Source organism: Polyodon spathula, chromosome 19 (assembly GCF_017654505.1).
Source record: "Polyodon spathula isolate WHYD16114869_AA chromosome 19, ASM1765450v1, whole genome shotgun sequence".
Classification (NCBI taxonomy): Eukaryota; Metazoa; Chordata; class Actinopteri; order Acipenseriformes; family Polyodontidae; genus Polyodon; species Polyodon spathula.
Window position 1 is genome coordinate 6,210,754 of NC_054552.1, and position 18,705 is coordinate 6,229,458.

Consider the following 18,705-nt stretch of genomic DNA (forward strand, 5'->3'; position numbering starts at 1 on the left):
AACATTGATTTTAAAAAGATCAATTATCAAAGTCCCACTAATTCAGTTAAGAACAAATTGGTGCTGAATTGAACATGGGTTGATTCATGAATGCATGTGAAATTGCTCTAATAGGGTAATCCGGCGTAGCACAGTAACTGAGTAGTGAAGCTGGGATTTAAAATAGTTATTTAGCATTAAATACTGAATGCAAAAAAAATTCATACTGTGGGACAATAAAAAGTTTGGTTTCATGTTTTGTGTTGATCCATTTAAACAAACAGCCATTGCAGATACACTTAAGAAAAGCATTGTTTATTTAAGTTAACAAAAATACTGTACAGCAAGAATACAGGCAGTCATGAGCATGGCAATGTGTTGTTATTAGACCTGTATTTCTAGTATCATGTTGCATTAAGAAATTCATGTTGTCAGTAAACATCCTGTTAGTAGTAATTTATTGTAATCATTCCTCTATGCATAATATCTATCTATCTCTGAAAAATAAACCATTTCAAACTAAACCATAGCTTTAACCTGTAACAGTTTTATCAAAAAAATACATTGTGCATTTTTTTTTTTTTTTTTTTAACCAGGGCTTATTAAGCAGTATAACAAAAACATGTAAAATATTATATAAATGAGAAGTATTTAATAGTGAATGCCCATTCGTAATCAGAAGCAAATTTTGCATGTGTGCCCTCACTTTGTCCCCTCATTTTACTAAGTTTTTTAGATCCAGAGGCTCTGCCTTTGTTCTCTATCAAAGGTGACGTTCAGATTTGTGACCCTCAAAATCTGATTGGATTTTAAAGCAGAGTGTCTCTGTAGTCATGCATTTTCTTTAAGCTTTTGTTAAGTTGCCTTAGGTGACATGTTTTATTTATTTGTTTGTTTGTTTTTTGTAGCATATTGGGCATTTTCTAGAATAAGCAAATTAGTTTATTCCCTTTTAAATCCATGCAGTAAATTGACCCATAGACCAGTAAGTAAATAAAAGAATCTGCACAAATGCGAATAATAATTGAAACCCATTTGATATTCTATCAAATGTATTTTCAAATTTAACTTGATCCCCTTAGCCAATTATAGTTTTGCATAAATCAACAATATTATTTTTAAAGCTCCTGTCATTTGTGTTGTGCTGTTACTCTTCAGCAATTACATTTGATTTTGTAGCATCCACCAAGAAACTCAACTCATTGCACAAGGTTTCATATCGGTATGCCATACGGATCTGGGCAACATTTGTCCTTCGAATGTCATTCCCTTCAGGGCCATCCTTCAAGTAGTTAGGTCCTAAGAAATGTTGCTTTTCCTGGAAAAGTGAAAGATAAGATTTTTCTTAAGGATTCCATACTATTGTTCTCAGAGAGTTATCTACCACTCTACAAATATTGCATACAGTGTTAAGTCAAAATAAAAGTGACCTGTTTATTAGGTTTAAATCACGTTAGATGTTGGGGTTTTTTTTTTGTTTTTACCTGGTGAGACAATCCACTCTGCAGAACACTGTTTCTTGCAATTTCACAAACATCACAGGTACTGAGCTTCCACAGTTGAGCTGCGATAGCGTATTCTTCCATCAGTGCTTCCTACATTGCAGAAACAGGTTGTTAGCTGTACAGTGTATTACAGTACATGGCTGTGGCTCAGGGTCTTACTGTAGGTTTTTACCCATGTTTACACTTCGTATGGTCACAGCCTAATAGTGAGACAGACACTGCACCCCCACCCAGTAATGCAGTAGGTGATTCATTCTTACCTTGGTGTAATGGAACTGCATGGGGTCGTCGGTGGAAAGGGAAACACACAGTCCTTTGTGGAAGAATTCACGCAGCGGGTTCTTGGAATACTCCAGAAAGAGGCTGTTGTTGCTCAGCGGTGACATGGCGATGGGAATTTGAGCAAGATAGTACAGGTATTGAAGGACTGGACTCTGAATGAATAAAATGCAATTAAACAGTACTCAAGCAGTCTTTAGGAGAAGATGATATTAATTTGTAACCTGGGGTGCTATCCCAAAATAACCTGTTGACACAAGTACAGTACATCGTCAAGTAATCGCGGGGGGGGGGGGGGGGGGGGGCATGAGTGGTCTGTTTACTGATTTAAAAAAAAACATTTGGACAACTGTTCAACATGCAAAAAAAAACATGCATATTTTATTGGGTCAAGGTAGTTAGTTGATGTCTGGTTAATGGACTACCAGATGCTCAGGTTGTTTATGTATGTATGTAAATTATTTGTATATAGACATTAAGTTCTAACGTTCATTAGTCTTTTACAGAATAAGCAGGCAGGGTACCTTCTTGAGGTTGAGTCCATGGGAGATGTTGTCCGCTGTAAGGAAGGCTGAGACAAGGTGAGTGATGGAGCCAGCTTCCCCGCAGTGAGGCCGGAACAGGAAGGTGCTCAGTCCTCGCTCCCTTTAAAAAAGTGTGCCAGTCAGTCAGTGGAAGTGACCCAATAAAGCAACACATCACAGACTTGTACTGTTGGATCGTGAGCAATTTAAGTGCGGTCAGGCCAGGAGTATTCTATTGAACAACCTGTTTGTAAAATACTGTATTTGTAATGGAATAAATTGTAACAGAACTGATTTTGAAATATGATTAGAAGTGGTAGGCCTGAAATGTCATTTACATCATTTAATAATCCACTAAACTGTTAGTGATGGGACAGTCAGTATTGCAAGATGCATTATAGCTGAAGAGCAAATGCTACTGGAAGAATGCGTATAAAATGTAAGACTTTGTATTCTATAGATTTACAAATCCTATAGCTTTTTATATACTGTATATCTGTGGTTTACTATATTCTAGCAGACTAGTGTCTGCATCTGCTAGCAACAGTATAGGTATATTTACAATGCTGTTCAAAAGAGGAAGTCTGGATTGACATCCCAACCTTCTCATTTATCTTCTTCAATGCAAATGAAATGGCTCTGTGGCTTAAATCAATGCCTACAAGTTGTGCCGCGTTCAAATTCAGTGGTGCCAGATGCACAGCTGCAGGACTAATGACTTACTTGCGCAGGTTGTTGAGCACCATGATATTTGCGTACATATAAAACAGGTAGTAGCTGTAGGGTGGGTTCTGGTCTGTGACCCACTCTTCTGGTTTGGGGCTCTTGTAGGAGAATATGTGGTCACTGTGTTTGGACTCATCATCCACACTGTCAAAACCGGTCACCTGTACACAAACAACACAGAGGCAGGGTTTGAATTGTAAAGTATGCAACAAGAAATTATTTTAACCCTTATCTTAGCGCCGTATGTTAACATATGAAATTAGAAATCACGTTGGAACCTCCTGGTCCCATTCTGAGGTAGTCTATAAATATATACATATATTAAAAAAAAAAAAAAAAAAAGTTGTCCTGTTCAAGTATACTCAATAAAGTATACATGAGTTCCTTCTTCAGCTCAACAAAAATAAATTAGGACTAAAAGGGACAGTCATTTGAAGGTGGAATAAAGTAAAACACATGCAGTGTAGAGAACGTTTTCAAAAGTACTAAAGCAACAAGAGGGTGTGTAATCATTACTCACATATTTCAAGAACAGATGTAGCTCCTTGTTATTCTGTGGATTAACTGTAACCTCAAACAGAGGAAGGAACACATTTTCCAGAATTTTAGCAAAGTTTGGCACAATTTTCTTTGATTTAAAAATGTCGCTGAAAAGAAATAGCAAAGTTTTTCATAAATTACATGCCAGTCCAAGTAAAACTGTGTAGACATCATCTAGTGGTCAGTGGCCTTAGACTAACTGGGGGGAAAAAAACAATAAACAGTTTAACTTTGGGCAGCACTTCTGCATTTGGAATATACATCCATCCAAATGCAACTTGCAAATGTAAAACACCCACAACTAGGGAAAAAACACATATATGATGAATACTGCTCACAAATGTAATGTTAACCATTTATATAATAAACACAAATCTGATTTGCATGAGACTCTTGACATACCACAGAATAATGAAGGATTATACAAGAAAGTTGATCTAAATAGTGCCATAACAAGCTCTTTAAAATTAACAATACAAGTATGCATTTGACCACAGAAACCATGTCATTATTGTTTTATTCCTAATATATACCAAGTATCAAAAGAAACTTATCACTATTATAACACTTTCTTTTTTTTTTTTTTTTTTTTAAAAAGGAATATAAATGGTGGACATTGATGAAAAAATACAAAATGCCACGACTGTCAAGACAGCAGTGCCTTCAAGGCATGGTGGAGGCTGGACTTGGGCAGGGTACTGTGGCTCGCCGTCTTGCGTGCTCACAGCCAGCAATTTCAATCCCGGTGAGAAGGTATAACCAGACGCACTCTGTCAATGACAGGCCATGAACTGGGAGACCAAGAGGTACAACACCTGCCCAAGATCGACAGATAGTTTTGCAGCGTCTTCGTGATGTCATTGTTCAAAAGTCACTACACCTGCTCTAAAACAGAGTTTGTCATTTTTAGATCACATCTAGTGCTTTTTATCCAAATATAAGTGATACGTTTCTTTTGATGCTCAAATATAAGTCATTAAATTAACAAGAAAGTCATAGGCCTTGGTGTGACCATAGCATGACTCGTATACTGTATGTCTCTAGAAAATCCAAATAATTCAATAATGAATGAATCCTTGAGTGTGTTTACAGTTCGTTGAACTTACTAGATCCGGGGGACTTGGATGATCCAGCGCACGTTTGGTGAGTATACTTTGTGCTTGCTGAACCATTTGGCCAGATTGTTCCATTCACTAGGGGATCTCCCATAGATGGATAGACGAGGCTCTGCATACTGGTACTTGCTCTCCTCCAAACCTTTAGACACTTCCTAATACAAGTAACATTCCCGCTCAGTTACAACTTGATGTCATTGATACAGTTCTCTGATTTTAAATACAATCTGTAGAGACAAAGCTACACAGCTTATGTAGGTCTGAGACCATTTTGCAGCAATGGATGGATAAACCATCAATCAGTGGTTAACCAGGGATTACCCCTTGAAGTGCTAAATGGGTTATACTGACAGGGTGTGGTGGATCAAATTAACCCCTGAAATAGTCTACTAGTGTGACAGTATTTAGTGGATTTTGGATTTATGCAAACTGAGAAACAAGTATGCTAATTAATCCCTCATGTTTGCATCATTTCTTTGGAGGGGAAGTTATTTTTGCTGTCTCTCCAGTTTATCCCCAGACAGCAGGAGGGTGTATATACAGAAATCTTTAAAAAAAATAAAAATAATAATTTTCATACCTTGACAAGACGTGCAAAATATTCCCCATCCATGTAGTTATCAGTTTTCAAGTACAGGTCCCTGAGTTCACTAGCACCCACTGGGTTGTATTTGGAATTGAATTTATCAAATCGATGAAATGTTTGTCTCCCCTGCAAAAGAAGACGGCCACGTTAAACAGAAGTGTATCTGTACCGTCATTGAAGTACAGTCATTAAAGTAAATTGGTTTTAATTCAGATTTGGTTGTAACAGATGTTTCCCACAAACATGATACATTTATCATTGATGGCTGGTTACAGCATTCTCCCATACTGCAGTTCAGCAAATCTGATTTACAGTTTCCTACATTCTGTAGGTATATAGTTTTAGCTGTGCCATATAAAAGGACTCTTACTGCATGGACATCCAGCGAATCCACTGTCAAATTGTAGGGGTCCATGTGAAGGCTGTCAAACACCTGCTTCAAGGTCATCTTCTTTCCTGCCTTCTCTTGGACAATCCTGTCTGCTTCCTCCTTGAGGGTGGTCTGAATAAAGTTCAGCAAGTGCTTCTGATTCATGCATGCAGCAGCATGGATGTGGGTATCCACCTGAAGGTTAAAAGAGGGTGGCTGTTATACAAAGCAGAGGGATGTGCTGACGAAGCCAGCTGAGCTTTTATTTACACACTGATTTTTGCACCACTAGCAGTGCTCAAAGATGCTAAATAAAGCGCTAGGCTGTCTTCCGTCATGGAATTGCGTACCTTCCGAACATTGTAGAAGTCCCTATGGGGAACACCCTTCAGTTCTTTCAGCTCCGCCATTTCGTTCAGCATGTCATGCAAATAGAACTTTGATTCCAGAAAGTTGAGTCGACGATGGCAGTATGTCTTCCTGGTAAGAAAAGATAAACAAAAATGAACTGGGACTGGAAATAAAATGGAGATCTGTTACTATTATTTGGGGTGTCCTAAAAATGAAGATGTACCTTCCGCCTTGGAGGTGTTTGACATTCATTGGCACTGTGATTAGAAAGCAAATCTAAGCAACTGCAGTTACAGCATTTTACACAAGAATTGTGTTATCTATTAGTGTGCTTTTAGGGTTTGGTTCTCTGTAAAGCTAATGGAGCCAACACAGCACCAGATAGAATAAATAAATACACATATATTAAAGTGTTCCATATATGCACCATTTACATAATGTACCAATAATTTCCCAGAGGGGAAAAAAAGTCACAGTAATAAAACAATTTAATCGGCTTATTGTTTTCAGTGGTGGACACTTACGTAGGCCCATCAGCAAGCAATGCAAGAATGTGACTGAGGTCTATGGCAAAGGTTTCCAGGTCTGGGTAAGGGAGGCTCCTGGGCTCATTGCTCTTCATCATTTTTTCATTGTCATACACATAGATGATGCCATCGCTCATCTTCAGCTGGTAATTCAGGTTTTCCGGTGCGTCCATGTTGTAAGGATCCACCCCATCTCTTGGGCAGGGATGAAACTCTGGGGAATGTGCCAAATATCAGTTAGCCCATGTTTGTTATGCAGTTGAAAACCACTGTTAACGACGCTGTGCCAAATTCCATTCAGAAATTATTATTTTTTTTTTAATAGGGTATTACCTGGGAGCACCTCATCTTCGACACTCCACTTCTTGTTTTCAGCACCACACAGAAACTGGGCTGTAGTTCTAGGGAAGCGATGGTATGCCAGTTTTGCATACTTTTCCCGAAGGAATAAAGCTTTCAGAAGTGTTTTGGCAGCTACCTCATAGTCCTCCACTGTGATCTATACAAAAAGAGGAGGTACTACTCAACTTCATGTACATTGCATGCTTTTTTTCTTTTAGAATACAATATGAACAATACCTAAGACAGCCGTCCAGTTGTATTACCACCGTTTTTTTGCTCAATTTAGTACATCCATTTATGTTCCCGTCACTGCAGCAAATCCCCACACCAGCTCAGTGTCCTGATCACAACGGCAAACCAACTGCCTCTTTTACACCCAGGAGTTTAACAACAGAGGTTTGGGATCTAATATCCCCTAGGGGACAAGGGCCAGCCTTGCAGGTGTCTGCTTCAGCTCACTAGGCAGCATGCAAGCAGGGGCCATAGTAACGCAATGAGGTGAAACAATCCTTGGGCATTTTTATTCGCTAACCCAGGCAACTCGGTACAGCCTAACTGCACGACTCCCTCTAGACACCATGCAGTTGTGTCTTTAGCAGGTGAGCCTCTCTGAGATACCTACTGTAGAATTTTTTATTAATATGCCGCATGCTTGTTGAGGAAACCAGTGCAATTAGTATAAACAGGCATGGAACTACAGTTTAGATGTAAGTAGTTGTGGCATCTAGTATATGGGGTGACTTTCTGTCTATGCAATCATGTCAGATGTGTAAATTTTGGGTCAAACTGACACACAGAATTATCCTTCGGTAATCCCACACATCAGTCAGCTTTTGCACATCAATACTGTTTTACTGCTCATACTCTGTGGTATCCCAGTCCAAGACTTCCACATCCAATCCCTGATGTTCTATAGCCAATTTTCCAATCTATAATCAAGTTACAATATTAGCAAAAGAGAACTGATGCAACTGTTTATCTCTTGTATAATTGATGTTAACAGATTTGTAACTGTAAAACTATTTAATAAAGATGAACCGTTTCTTCTTCTGAATATATCATTGTCTGTAACGCTCCTTATATGATCTCAATTTGCCTGAATGAGCCCTAAATTCCAGGCATCACAAAACTGTGCAAATAGTGCCATCTAATGGAGAAGATTAAACTATCAATTGTGGTTTCGGACTTCATGAGAAAGGAATTTGTGTCATGGAAAAACAAAAACAGTACGATATCACTGAGGAAAAAACTTCACAGTGTATCAACTACGCAATTAAAAATACAACTTATAATATCATTAGCTAAACATACGGGCAGGCATCAAAATGTGCTAACTGAGTCACAAATTAGCACTTCTAATAACACGTCTAATCAAAACATTCTGCAAGCTCTGACATGTTAGAGCAAAGACCACCAGAGAGACACCAAGATCTGCTGATATATTACTACCAGTATTTTGAGATATTTACAAAGATTATGAGTGCTGCTCCACCAGTTCTTTTGAATATGTGTCTGCTGGTGGAAGTGGCCAAATGTGTTACAAAATGTAACAAAACAAAGCTAGATTCTGTTACCCCAGCGCAGTAATCTCCACTGATGGTGACCCTCTGAAACTCGGGAACGCTGTCCGTCATGGAGGTCACGGAGGAAGCAGAGGGAGCCAGAAGGGGCGAGATGATTGACAGAGCCCAGTCTGGGTTAACTGGGATCTGGAGGGAGATGGAATGGGAGCGAATCATCTTGAAGCTCTTCTTCCTAAAAAAAATCAAAACATAATGTCAATCCTAATCAGCGTGTTCAAAAACAGCCAAAACAAAAACACAACATTCTCTGCAACGTTCTATTTTACTTGAAGGGAAAAAAAAGGAAATTCAATAGACACTCTTGAAAATATATTGAAAAACGCTTACAGTATGCCAAAAGGTTTACATTTGAAATTTAAACAGGGCAAACCTTGAATCAAGAAACTAGTATGTATTCAAGATGCCTAGAATGAATACCTTGCTGATTATTTTTTTATGTTCGATTATGGCAGTGTACCTAATAGGTGATCTTGGCACAATGTCATTTAGGACTTGTTTGTCAGATGGTCCTCATTCTTGTCATGATGCCTTCTCTAATTTCCACCTCAATATTTGCTCCGGGGTCTTACATGCTGTCTCTTTAATTTAACCCGAGGTTAGTGAGACACACAGAATCACGCTCACCTCTTGGCTGTCTCCTCTGAGTGCTGCTCAGCCAGCTCCTTCTGCAGCTGCCTCTCCTTGGCCTCTATCTGCCTGATGGGACAGTCTTCAGCCACATTGAATATGGCCAGGTTATCCACGATCTCCTTCTCTCGCAGGGCTGAGGAGTACATCCTTTCAGCTATCAGACGCACCTTCTCGTCCACCTCGCTGAGCGAGACCTTTGGAAACTGTCTGGACATCTCTGCAATGGAACAACATGGAAACAGCACCTTTCATCAAAATTCTGGGCATCTCTGCAATGGAATAACATGGATACAGCACCTTTCATCAAAATTCATGTAATTTCATGAAAATACTGTCAAGTACAACAGGTGGTGCAGTTTTACTGGCCTGTGGCTTGTACAGAAGGCAGATGTTGATTTATCACAGTTAAATTTCACAGTGTATCTTTGAGGACATGTAAGAACATGCAATACCCAGAAAATCGTAGAAACACCATGTCCTTGAACAGGAACCTCCTGTTGTGTAATTTATGTTTGTCCTTACAACTGCCTCTACTATATCCACTGTGGCAGGCTGAGAGGAACCTAGAATACATCTGGGCAATGATAAGTTCTGGCTTCACATATGTTAACACCCTGTAGATGTTAAATTGCACAATGTTCGATTGGATTCAGAACTGGAAACCAAGAACCCTACAGTTTCCACCTCATTTATTCAAAATCAGCAATCAATGAAATTATTGAGGTTGCCAGTCCTTTTGGGCACCACTGTACATTGAATTGTATCCATGTATATACTGCATATATCTTTGAAAAAAAAAATCGTAACAGTTCGGCAATCACAGTTAAGAATGATTGAACTTTATAATAATGCAATATTTATGGCCACACCTGTATCCAGGAAGCCAGTCAGAAAGCAATAGGTGAAAGCAAACGCGCATACCTGAATACTTCCACAAGCTTTATCTATTTCTCTATGAACATTTTGAATCCCATGTTTAACTAGCCAAGCAACATAAAATGTTATACTTACTCTTATGTTTTTATTGTAAGGAATGATCCTGTTTTATAAGAGTGGAACAGTTCAGTTTTCTTTCTTCTTTAAAGGACATAAAACAAGTTCACAAAAGTGCCTGGTTCCTTGTTTCAAAACATGTTTCATCTAGCAAAAGACAGCTCCCCAAATATGCCTGACTGCATAAGCAGCAAGTCATTTAATCAAGGTAACAGGAAGGCCACTGCTGATGAACATGTTTCAGCCAATCTGACTAGAAGGCATCATAGAATCTTTAAAGGAAGTTCACTAAATTCAAGTCTGTATCTGTAATAATCTGAGATCCTCTAAAATACCTCAGAAGCAGTTAGTGCGAGTGACAACATGCTATGCTATTAACAACACAGAAAAATGAAATGTTAAGTACAGGAAATCTGAAATCCCACGGTTTATACTGAAATGAATCCACTTTCCACCAAAACAGAAGTAAACCCATGAGAAAACAGACAAATACCCGTGCCAAGTCCAGCCATTTTGATCCCATACACCAACACACATACAATATGTTTTGCTGCATTGACATATATAGCATTTTTTGAATGCAACGCCCTCATGCTTGCGCTGTATGTTGCCACCCATATGCTCAGACTGACACACTTAATGTGGTCGCATGCTGCCTAAACTGGTTTGACAGTCATGTTCACATAAACATATTGTCAGAGTCATACACTGATATCTGATACTATGCGCTTCAACTTTAGCTAAATATGAAAATTGGTACAATTAAATGTTCATTGAAGATCCTCTGGAACATCTTGCCTTAACTAATTTAGTAACAGATAATTACCCTTGTCATTGTGGAATGTTTTGCCACAAAACTAACATTCACCCTAGCTGCATATATGCCATTAATAAAGTAGGGTGCTGTATGTACTCTACTTCTACAATTAAGAGTAATTTGAGTCTACCTCAGCCCGCACCCTGTATACTGGATTTAAATAGCCATTAAGCCATTTAGAAGTTCATGCTCAAATCATATAACTGGTTTCTAGTAACATACATTAGATAGCCCCTGTCTTGTGACAGTCTAAGTCCAGAGCTACATTGTCACTTGTAAACAATATGGGCAGACAAGATGCATAGATGGCAGCAACCATCTTAGGAAGTCACTTCAATCTATCTATTTTCCTAATTAAACACCATTCCATGTAGCTAATATCGCACATTGACTATTTTAGTAAGGGAGCATGGTATATCCTGTGGGAATTTTGTGATGAAAGCAAGCCACCTATTTGGATGACTTAAGGGGACCCAAAATAGCAATTAAAAAAAAAAAAACTTGTTGGCAGTCTGGGAATCTGTTCCGGTGCTGGCTGTAAATTATTGAGAAGTAAATCCAAAATATCGGTCTGAAGCCATTTTGGTCAAAGAGATAAACACAGTTGTAAGTGTATAAAGTGGACCATTTATACCTTAAATATGTCAATATATATGCAAAATGAAGATACAGCAATCAGAGTGCCCACAGACATTGGCTATGCCTTCATAACATGATTTTATGAAAATCAAAATTGTCACTTTCATGTAAAACAATGGTCGAGTTCTTATGATATGTTAACAGTCTGACAAGAAATTATTCTAACTACTGCTATCACACATCATATAAACACTTTGTGTATTGATTACTTTAAATGCTGACATTTATAGACCAGTCTGCATCTAAATCTTTGTTGATAGGTGTTACAGTGTTATAGGGAAATGTACTTTTACTGCAGGCTTAATATTTAAGAGTGTACTGCCACCACACAAGCAATGTCCACATTTGGAAATACACCAGATAGTTCACAGGAACATGTCATGATCTTCTCCCTCCTCCTCCTCCTCCTCCTCCTGCACTGGGTTTGCTTATTCCATGTTGCCCCCAGCTTCCCCCATGTCAGAACAGCCACAGATGTCAGTGCAGCTGAACCTTGCTTTCCGACAGGTGTACCTTGCTGTCTGGCATCTTGTCCTGGTGCAGCCACAGAGTACAGACTTTGGTGCTGGAAGTTGCAAGGTCATAGAACTGGAACCCACTCTTCCCCCTTCTAAATTTCCAGCCACATTCTTGTGGTTATGGGATCTCAGGGTTTGCAGTGGTGTCATTGTTCCAGTTGCTGACCTGGTAGTGAGCCTGTAGAATTGCTTGATGTAGTGCATCTTGTGTAAGTGGTAGCCTTTCCGATTGTGCCTGCTTCTGTGTGATCAGCCAACACCTCAGTTTCTCCACCTTTGAGATCTAAGTTTGAGGTAGGTACACCTTACAGATAAATGCCTGGGGTTGTGCCCAGGCTTGCAAGTCCAGTTATGCTGTCATCTCTGGCATCTTGGAAACCCTTCCAGAAAGCAAGTTTTCCCTTTCCAGCAAAACTGTCTGTATTGTCGGCACCACTGATGGCATGGAATCCTGGGTCTCAGTGGGATGACGAGGCACCTCTGACCAGTTCCGGTTACAAAGTTGGTGTCATTGCATAATTCTGGATACCGTCGAATGGAGAGCACAAAGACGTCGGTACCTGGTGAGTGAATGCTGACGCTGGAAGCCCCACAGGTGTTGCATCAGCAGCATGCAGCAGCAGCAGCTTTGTATCGGCTTCTTCTTAATCAATTTCATTTGCTTCTCATTTGCATGTGCCTTCTCCAGCATCTTCTCAGCCATGTAGCAGGTGAGTTCCATCTTCGTCTTCACATCTGACAGGAGTTGTTTTATAGGTACCTTTGCTATGTTTGTTGTATCCGTTATGTGATAGAATATTACTGGCTGGCTTCCTGTCACAGGTGGCTGTCTTCAATGACATAGGCATATCGTAACATTAAATATGAGGCGCACTTCATCCACATTGCTGTATCTCTCTAGTATATGGTTGGTGAAGTGATCAGCCAGTTGGCTGCAGTTATTTATGCAGTCTGACTTTTCCAATGACTGGACTGCTGCCATTGCATCCACAAGTGCCACCTTCACTTCAGCAGGCTTGCCACCACCAAGTCTGCCATGTCTTTTGTGCGTCATTGCTGCTTCTGCCTTGTCCTTCTGCATACTCATTTGTATCAGGCACTGTGTCTTCCCCTTTGGGCAGCTTCTCAAGGATGGCCATCAGACTACTCTTCACTTGGCAGTGTAGCATTGCTCCATCAGCTTCAAACATCGACCTTGGCACAAGTGGGAGCTCGTGGACACCACAAGAGACTTTGACACAAACAGCATGCGAGCAAAAAAGGTTTCTGTCTTCTTTCAACTCAACCATCTTGTCTCTGGTGTTCACTCCCATTTGCTTCCCTGTGGTTTTCCAGGTCTGTAGTTGACTTATTTTTTCATTGGAGCCCACAGGTTGGTCTTCCCTGACTCGATGCGGTTCAAGACAAATTCGTCAAGAAGCTTACTGCCAATTGTCCTTTGTCCACACATATCTTTCTTGACCTTCTCAGGCATGACTGCCTTTATCACCAAGTTGAAGAGCTCACCATATTCCTCGGTGAATGGATTGGTAAAGCTCCTCAGAGTGGCAGTGAGGGCTTCAGTGTTCTTCTCTTGCCGTGTGAGCACTGAAGTTGAGAGTGCATGGTTATGTAATAGTGTATCCGACGATATGCCAGCCATCTTTTGAGCTTCACCTGCAAGCCTCGCTAGTTCTGGCAAGATGAGGAAGAAGTTGGTGCAAGCATTTGCATTCAGGGCGATACCTACTAGTCCACCAGCTAATTTCATTGAGCGGTTACTGTGCTCCAAGGCATCATTTATATTGTTCTTTGGCTCTACTGCACATTCCTGCATGGACTGTGTTTTGACAGCACTTTATGTGCCATGTGGCTGATCTCGATTCAAGATCCTGGCAAGTTACACCACCAAGCAATCTGCTTATCTCAGGATAGTTTTTATCGCCATAGTGAGCATGCTCTCTGAGGAAGTTCAGTACTTTCATGGGCACCTCCATGGGTTTCTCCACAAGTGCCTCACCTGTCTCTGTTTGGCAGATGATGCAAAGCGAGTAACTGGTGTCATACCTTGCCACTTTTGCAGCTGGCACTTGAACTTGAGCTACTGTAGCCATAATGGTAGAAGATAAATGCAGTTGTGGCAGAATGTTCATGCAAACAGAACGTTAGTTTTAGCAAGAGAAAACTCAACCCCACACAAGCATCAAGTATATGGGGATGAAGGATCTAGACTATACTGTTCAAGTTCATTTCTGTACTGCTTCCGCGGTTTATGCTGGATGATGTGTGTGCTCCCACCACACATGTAGAGTTTGTATATTCATGTTGGTATCCCTTGAACAGAGCAGAGTTGACACTGGATGAAAACTGAAACGCATTTAGAGCAAACTGATTAATTTATTAGTTAAAATACTAGGCAACTGCTAACAAGTTTTTTTATTATTATTATTCTTTGGGGTACTCTTAAGATATCAAGACTAGTAACTTTATTTATTTTTCAGGACTTTATTTCACGGAACATGCTCCCTGACTATTTTGCTCACATCCTGGCTAAATATGAAAATTGGTACAATTAAATGTTGCCTTAACCAATTTAATAACAGATAATTATTGTACACATGCATGCACTACCCTTATCGTTGTAGAATCTTTTGTCACAAAGCTAACATTCGCAAGGCCAATCGCACTCTAGCTCTACTTTTGTTCTCTACTTCTACAATTAAGTGTAATTTGAATCTAAATCTACCTCAGCCATTACTGGGTGCTACCTCCGGGATCAGTTTCCCAAATATCCCAACATTGATCCCAAGTGATGAAAATAGAGGTGCAGCACCATAAAAACAGATCGTAGATCAAATTTCCATTCTTTGTTCTTTATTATTTAAAAAGAACAAAGCAACGTTTTAGCCAGACGGCCTGTTGAAGGCCATTATTATTATGGTGCTGCACCTCTATTTTGATCAATTGCAATCAAAAACCATTGCCATGTTACCATAGCTATGTTGTTAGTGCGTTACAAACATTGTTGCTCATGTGATTTAGAGTCTGCTCCCACTGTTAATATTGAGCAAGCTGACAGGTTGTTATGGTTTTGAGTACACTGTGCTCTGCTCTGTTTATAGGAGTGTCAGGCCAGTTAACAGTGTCAACAATATGGTTCAGCAGTTAATCTTGATCTATTTCAATGCATCACAAGATAAACTTGGAGTGCTATTAATACTTAAACAAGTGACAAATTTGACTGAAAAGTCAAAAGGTAGTGTGTAAATCGTTTTTGTCTGTGCTTGTTGTAACCTGAAAAAGGGTTTTGTGACTGGTAAACAGCTTAGCTGCCCAATGTGATAGTTTAGGTTAGGAGAATTCACCCAAAGCTTAGTTTAGCACTTCACACGGAATTAAGTGTTTGTTTTATTTTTCATTTCTTTTATTTCTGGAAATAAGATGCCATAAATTGTTTGAACCTTAAATAGTTTTAAGGCAGTTCTTGTGTTCACCCAGTATAGTGTGATAGACATGGATACGACCAGTGTAGAAAGATTTATTTTTATGTAAATGCTGAATCACATTGTATTCCCATAAACAAGTTATTTGTGTGCTCTAGTTGCCATATAGAAATGACCTGCTCCTTATCTTTTTATTTATTTTTTATATTGCCAGCTTGACTTTTGCTTTTTCTTTTTTTGATTACCAGTCCAGAAAATATTCATCCCAGTATTTGCGGACTATATACAATGTTAGTGTATGTTCATATTGAAGTTCTGTTCTCTTATTTGTAAGTTACACCAATTAAACATAACTGGCAGCATTACCTTACCTTCTGCAATCAGCAGTGCCTTCTGAGTTTGAACTTCACTCCTGATAATATACTGCTGCTTTGTCAATCAGCACCAGCAGCATATGTTGGCCATCAGATCCTAGAGTTCTCTTTCTTGAGCCTCTGTTTTTAGAAACATGCAGCATCATTATTGAGACAGAGGACCTATCTGTATTGAATGTCACCACCACTTGTAAACAAACAGCAGCCAGCTTCAACCCACAAACTTTCAGGGAACTTTTAACAGTTGTAAAATCACAAAACGCAACCAAAGAACAGTTTTCTTGTTTTTGTTTTTTTTTGTTAGTTTTTTTAAATTTAGCAGTTTTTTTTTCTCCCCAATTTGGTGTGCTCAATTATCTGTATCCTCGGCTCACTGCTCGCAACCCCCCGACCCCTGACTGGGGAACGGAGGCTGGAGAATGCGTCCTCCGAAACGTGCTCCTTCTAATCTGTCAATTTTCGCACTGCGGATCCTCAGCGAGGCCACTAGACCTATAGCGCCGGAGGACAACACAGATCTAGAGGCTTCACTGCAGAGCCACTGGCGCCCTATCGGCCACAGGGGTCACCGATGCACGGTGAGCTGTGGATTCTCCTTTCGATTTAGGCCCTCCCTACCCAGGCAGCGCTCGGCCAATTGTGCGCCACCCCCTAGGTCATGGTCACGGTCGGCTGTGACATTTGTTGTTGTTATTATTATTTTTTATTGGTATTTAAACTATTATTTGCCTCCAACCTGTAAATGAGAAACCAGCTTGGTAACTTGAAATCCTACGCTTGCTGGTAGGTTAGACGGTGTTTTCCCCAGTTCCACAACCACACACATTATTATAGGTTATGCAATTCAGCCCTTGCACGAAATGTTGTCCCAGCGTTTTGCAGCTGCTACGATATAAAGCAAGCACAATGTGTCCAGACCAGAAAGACTGGTTACCTGATTATCGGTCCCCTTTGGAACAAGTTGAAATAGTTAAATCCTATCTTCAGTCTTCTTGTTTGAAATGAAAGGCAGCACTGCTGCTGGTGTACCTCAGCCCTGTTCTGCCTGTGGCTATGCTGGGACAATGTATAAAGGTTCCTGTTTCTGGCTTCTGCTTTAGGACACACCCAGTATCCAAGGTAATATTTCAATCAGCAGGGGAACTTTGTTTCTCTATAAACAGCAGCCTCTAACTTTGAGTAGCCAGACAATGCTAATAATTAAGAGGGCACTTAGAATGGGAATACCTAGTGCTGAAGAGAATCCCTAAAAATGCTCAAATAGTAACTGTTGCCATCTACTGTGCAGTGCCTAGAAAACAAATTACACCTGATACTTTCAAAGTAACCTTGAGCCAGCAGCTTTTAAACCTTACAGTATTCAACATAGAGCTCAGAGTATCCGTCTTAACCCATAGGGGTCCTAACTCGTGTGTGTCTTCCTTCCTTCTGCCATGGTACACCTCTGTGTGTATTTTCAGTGTACCGCAAGACTTCTAGAACACCACTCAAGTGTACCATAACTTGTTTTGTACTGCTGTTAAAATATGCCTCGGATCGCCACACTGCAGAATGAAATGAAATCACACAATGATGCAACTGCTGCTTGTGTAAACTGTTGCATTTATGAAGAGTTCAGAATTTATATTCAAAGTAGCTTGGTCAGGAGAGAATTATACTGTGGCACACCAATGGAAAATGCATGGTAAATATAGTTGTGGTAAGGTGTAATAAAGCACTGTGGATTTTACAGTGTCCACATACAAGAGAAAGTACAGAATACACTGCCAACAACACCTGGCTCTCATCTTGAACACTACACTAGCCCTGCCTTGCTTGTGTTTCAGACTCAGCATTTCTCTAAAAACAACTCAAGATTGCATTCTATCAGCTTTAAAGAGAATATCTGCTTCTTGAGTTTGTATATCTTACTAACCCCCTACAGCAATACCAAGTGATCAGTCCTTCATTCTTCAGAAATTTCAAGATCTTTTTTCAAAGCGTCACATTGTTAGAATCATCGAAGAGGAACATGACATAACAGTAAATAGCAGAATCCAGTTTTATTCCATGAAAAAGAGAGAAGCGTGGTGAGGCAAATACAACCAAGTGTAAAAGTAAATCTGTGTACTGATTAATATTTTACCATACAAGGCATTCCTAGTTTGAGAGCTTAGCACCATCTCGCTGTCACTTCTTTCTATAGAAAGTGCTGACAGTTCTGGTCACAGAGAACTGAAACGTGACAGAAAAAAGAAACCACAAAACAAATATCTTCATTCTGTGCACTAGTTACCATGACATGAGCATGCTTTCTTTCTGTTAAATACAAATGATCCCCCAAAAATATAGCAACGAGTTTTCAATACTTCATTTAAAAACAAGTGGAAAGAAATACTCTTTTTTCAGTTACCTAAATATCACTGGATATTCAGACCATCTGTAGCTTTAGCAGCACAAAACATACTGTTAATTTATGAGCAACAAGACCATATAGCTGAGTGTGGTTTAGTTTTTTAAATGAGAAAACAGATATGAAAATGGTAAGATAACTGATGGATGCTTCTATTTCAAACTGGTTTTAATATGAAAGTTGCAATGCATAAGTAGCAGTACTCTATTAACTTCAACACTCTTGACTAATGTAAGTCAGGTTTTGGTGCACTGAAGTATTTTGCTGCCAGCTGCATCAACAACAATTAATTGGTTAAGCATAACAATGGCTCCTTGTCCTGTTAAAACAAAATTAAAAATTAGTTATTATTTTTCCCAAAATTAAATAAGGAAGTAGGGCTGTTACAGGATGCATCAAGCAAATTGAAAAATAAATTGCTGTGCAAATATGATTGTAATAGTTGCTATCAGTCATCTGTCTAATAGGATTGCTATTTGTACTGTAGTGTAAC

The 18,705-nt window shown here is 39.5% G+C and overlaps 1 protein-coding gene across 2 annotated transcripts; it reads right to left on the bottom strand.

Moving 5' to 3' along the window:
* Window positions 1-278: 278 nt before the first annotated feature.
* ampd3b (adenosine monophosphate deaminase 3b) lies at window positions 279-16,869 on the bottom strand. 2 transcript variants are annotated; one of them, XM_041218872.1, is made up of 16 exons: window positions 16,755-16,869; window positions 15,818-15,940; window positions 9,052-9,274; window positions 8,419-8,599; window positions 6,836-7,001; window positions 6,500-6,716; window positions 5,975-6,104; window positions 5,625-5,819; window positions 5,249-5,380; window positions 4,660-4,823; window positions 3,534-3,660; window positions 3,011-3,174; window positions 2,288-2,408; window positions 1,745-1,918; window positions 1,464-1,574; window positions 279-1,297 (listed from the first exon to the last, which is right to left on the bottom strand). In XM_041218872.1, the coding sequence occupies exons 3-16, from the start codon at window positions 9,270-9,272 to the stop codon at window positions 1,127-1,129; spliced, it is 2,274 nt and encodes a 757-aa protein (XP_041074806.1). In that variant the 5' UTR covers window positions 9,273-9,274; window positions 15,818-15,940; window positions 16,755-16,869; the 3' UTR covers window positions 279-1,126. The 2 variants fall into 2 exon arrangements, with proteins under 2 accessions (XP_041074806.1, XP_041074805.1); XM_041218871.1 differs by lacking the exons at window positions 15,818-15,940; window positions 16,755-16,869 and adding an exon at window positions 10,069-10,566.
* Window positions 16,870-18,705: the final 1,836 nt, after the last annotated feature.

Bases quoted from the DNA above. Each gene is read 5' to 3' on its own strand.
- ampd3b (XM_041218872.1), bottom strand. From the start codon at position 9,272: ATGTCCAGACAGTTTCCAAAGGTCTCGCTCAGCGAGGTGGACGAGAAG. The intron at 5,820-5,974 runs GTACGCAATTCC...TTTAACCTTCAG, and splicing joins ACTTCTACAATGTTCGGAAG to GTGGATACCCACATCCATGC. The intron at 3,175-3,533 runs GTGAGTAATGAT...GTTTGTGTACAG, and splicing joins TACATCTGTTCTTGAAATAT to GTGACCGGTTTTGACAGTGT.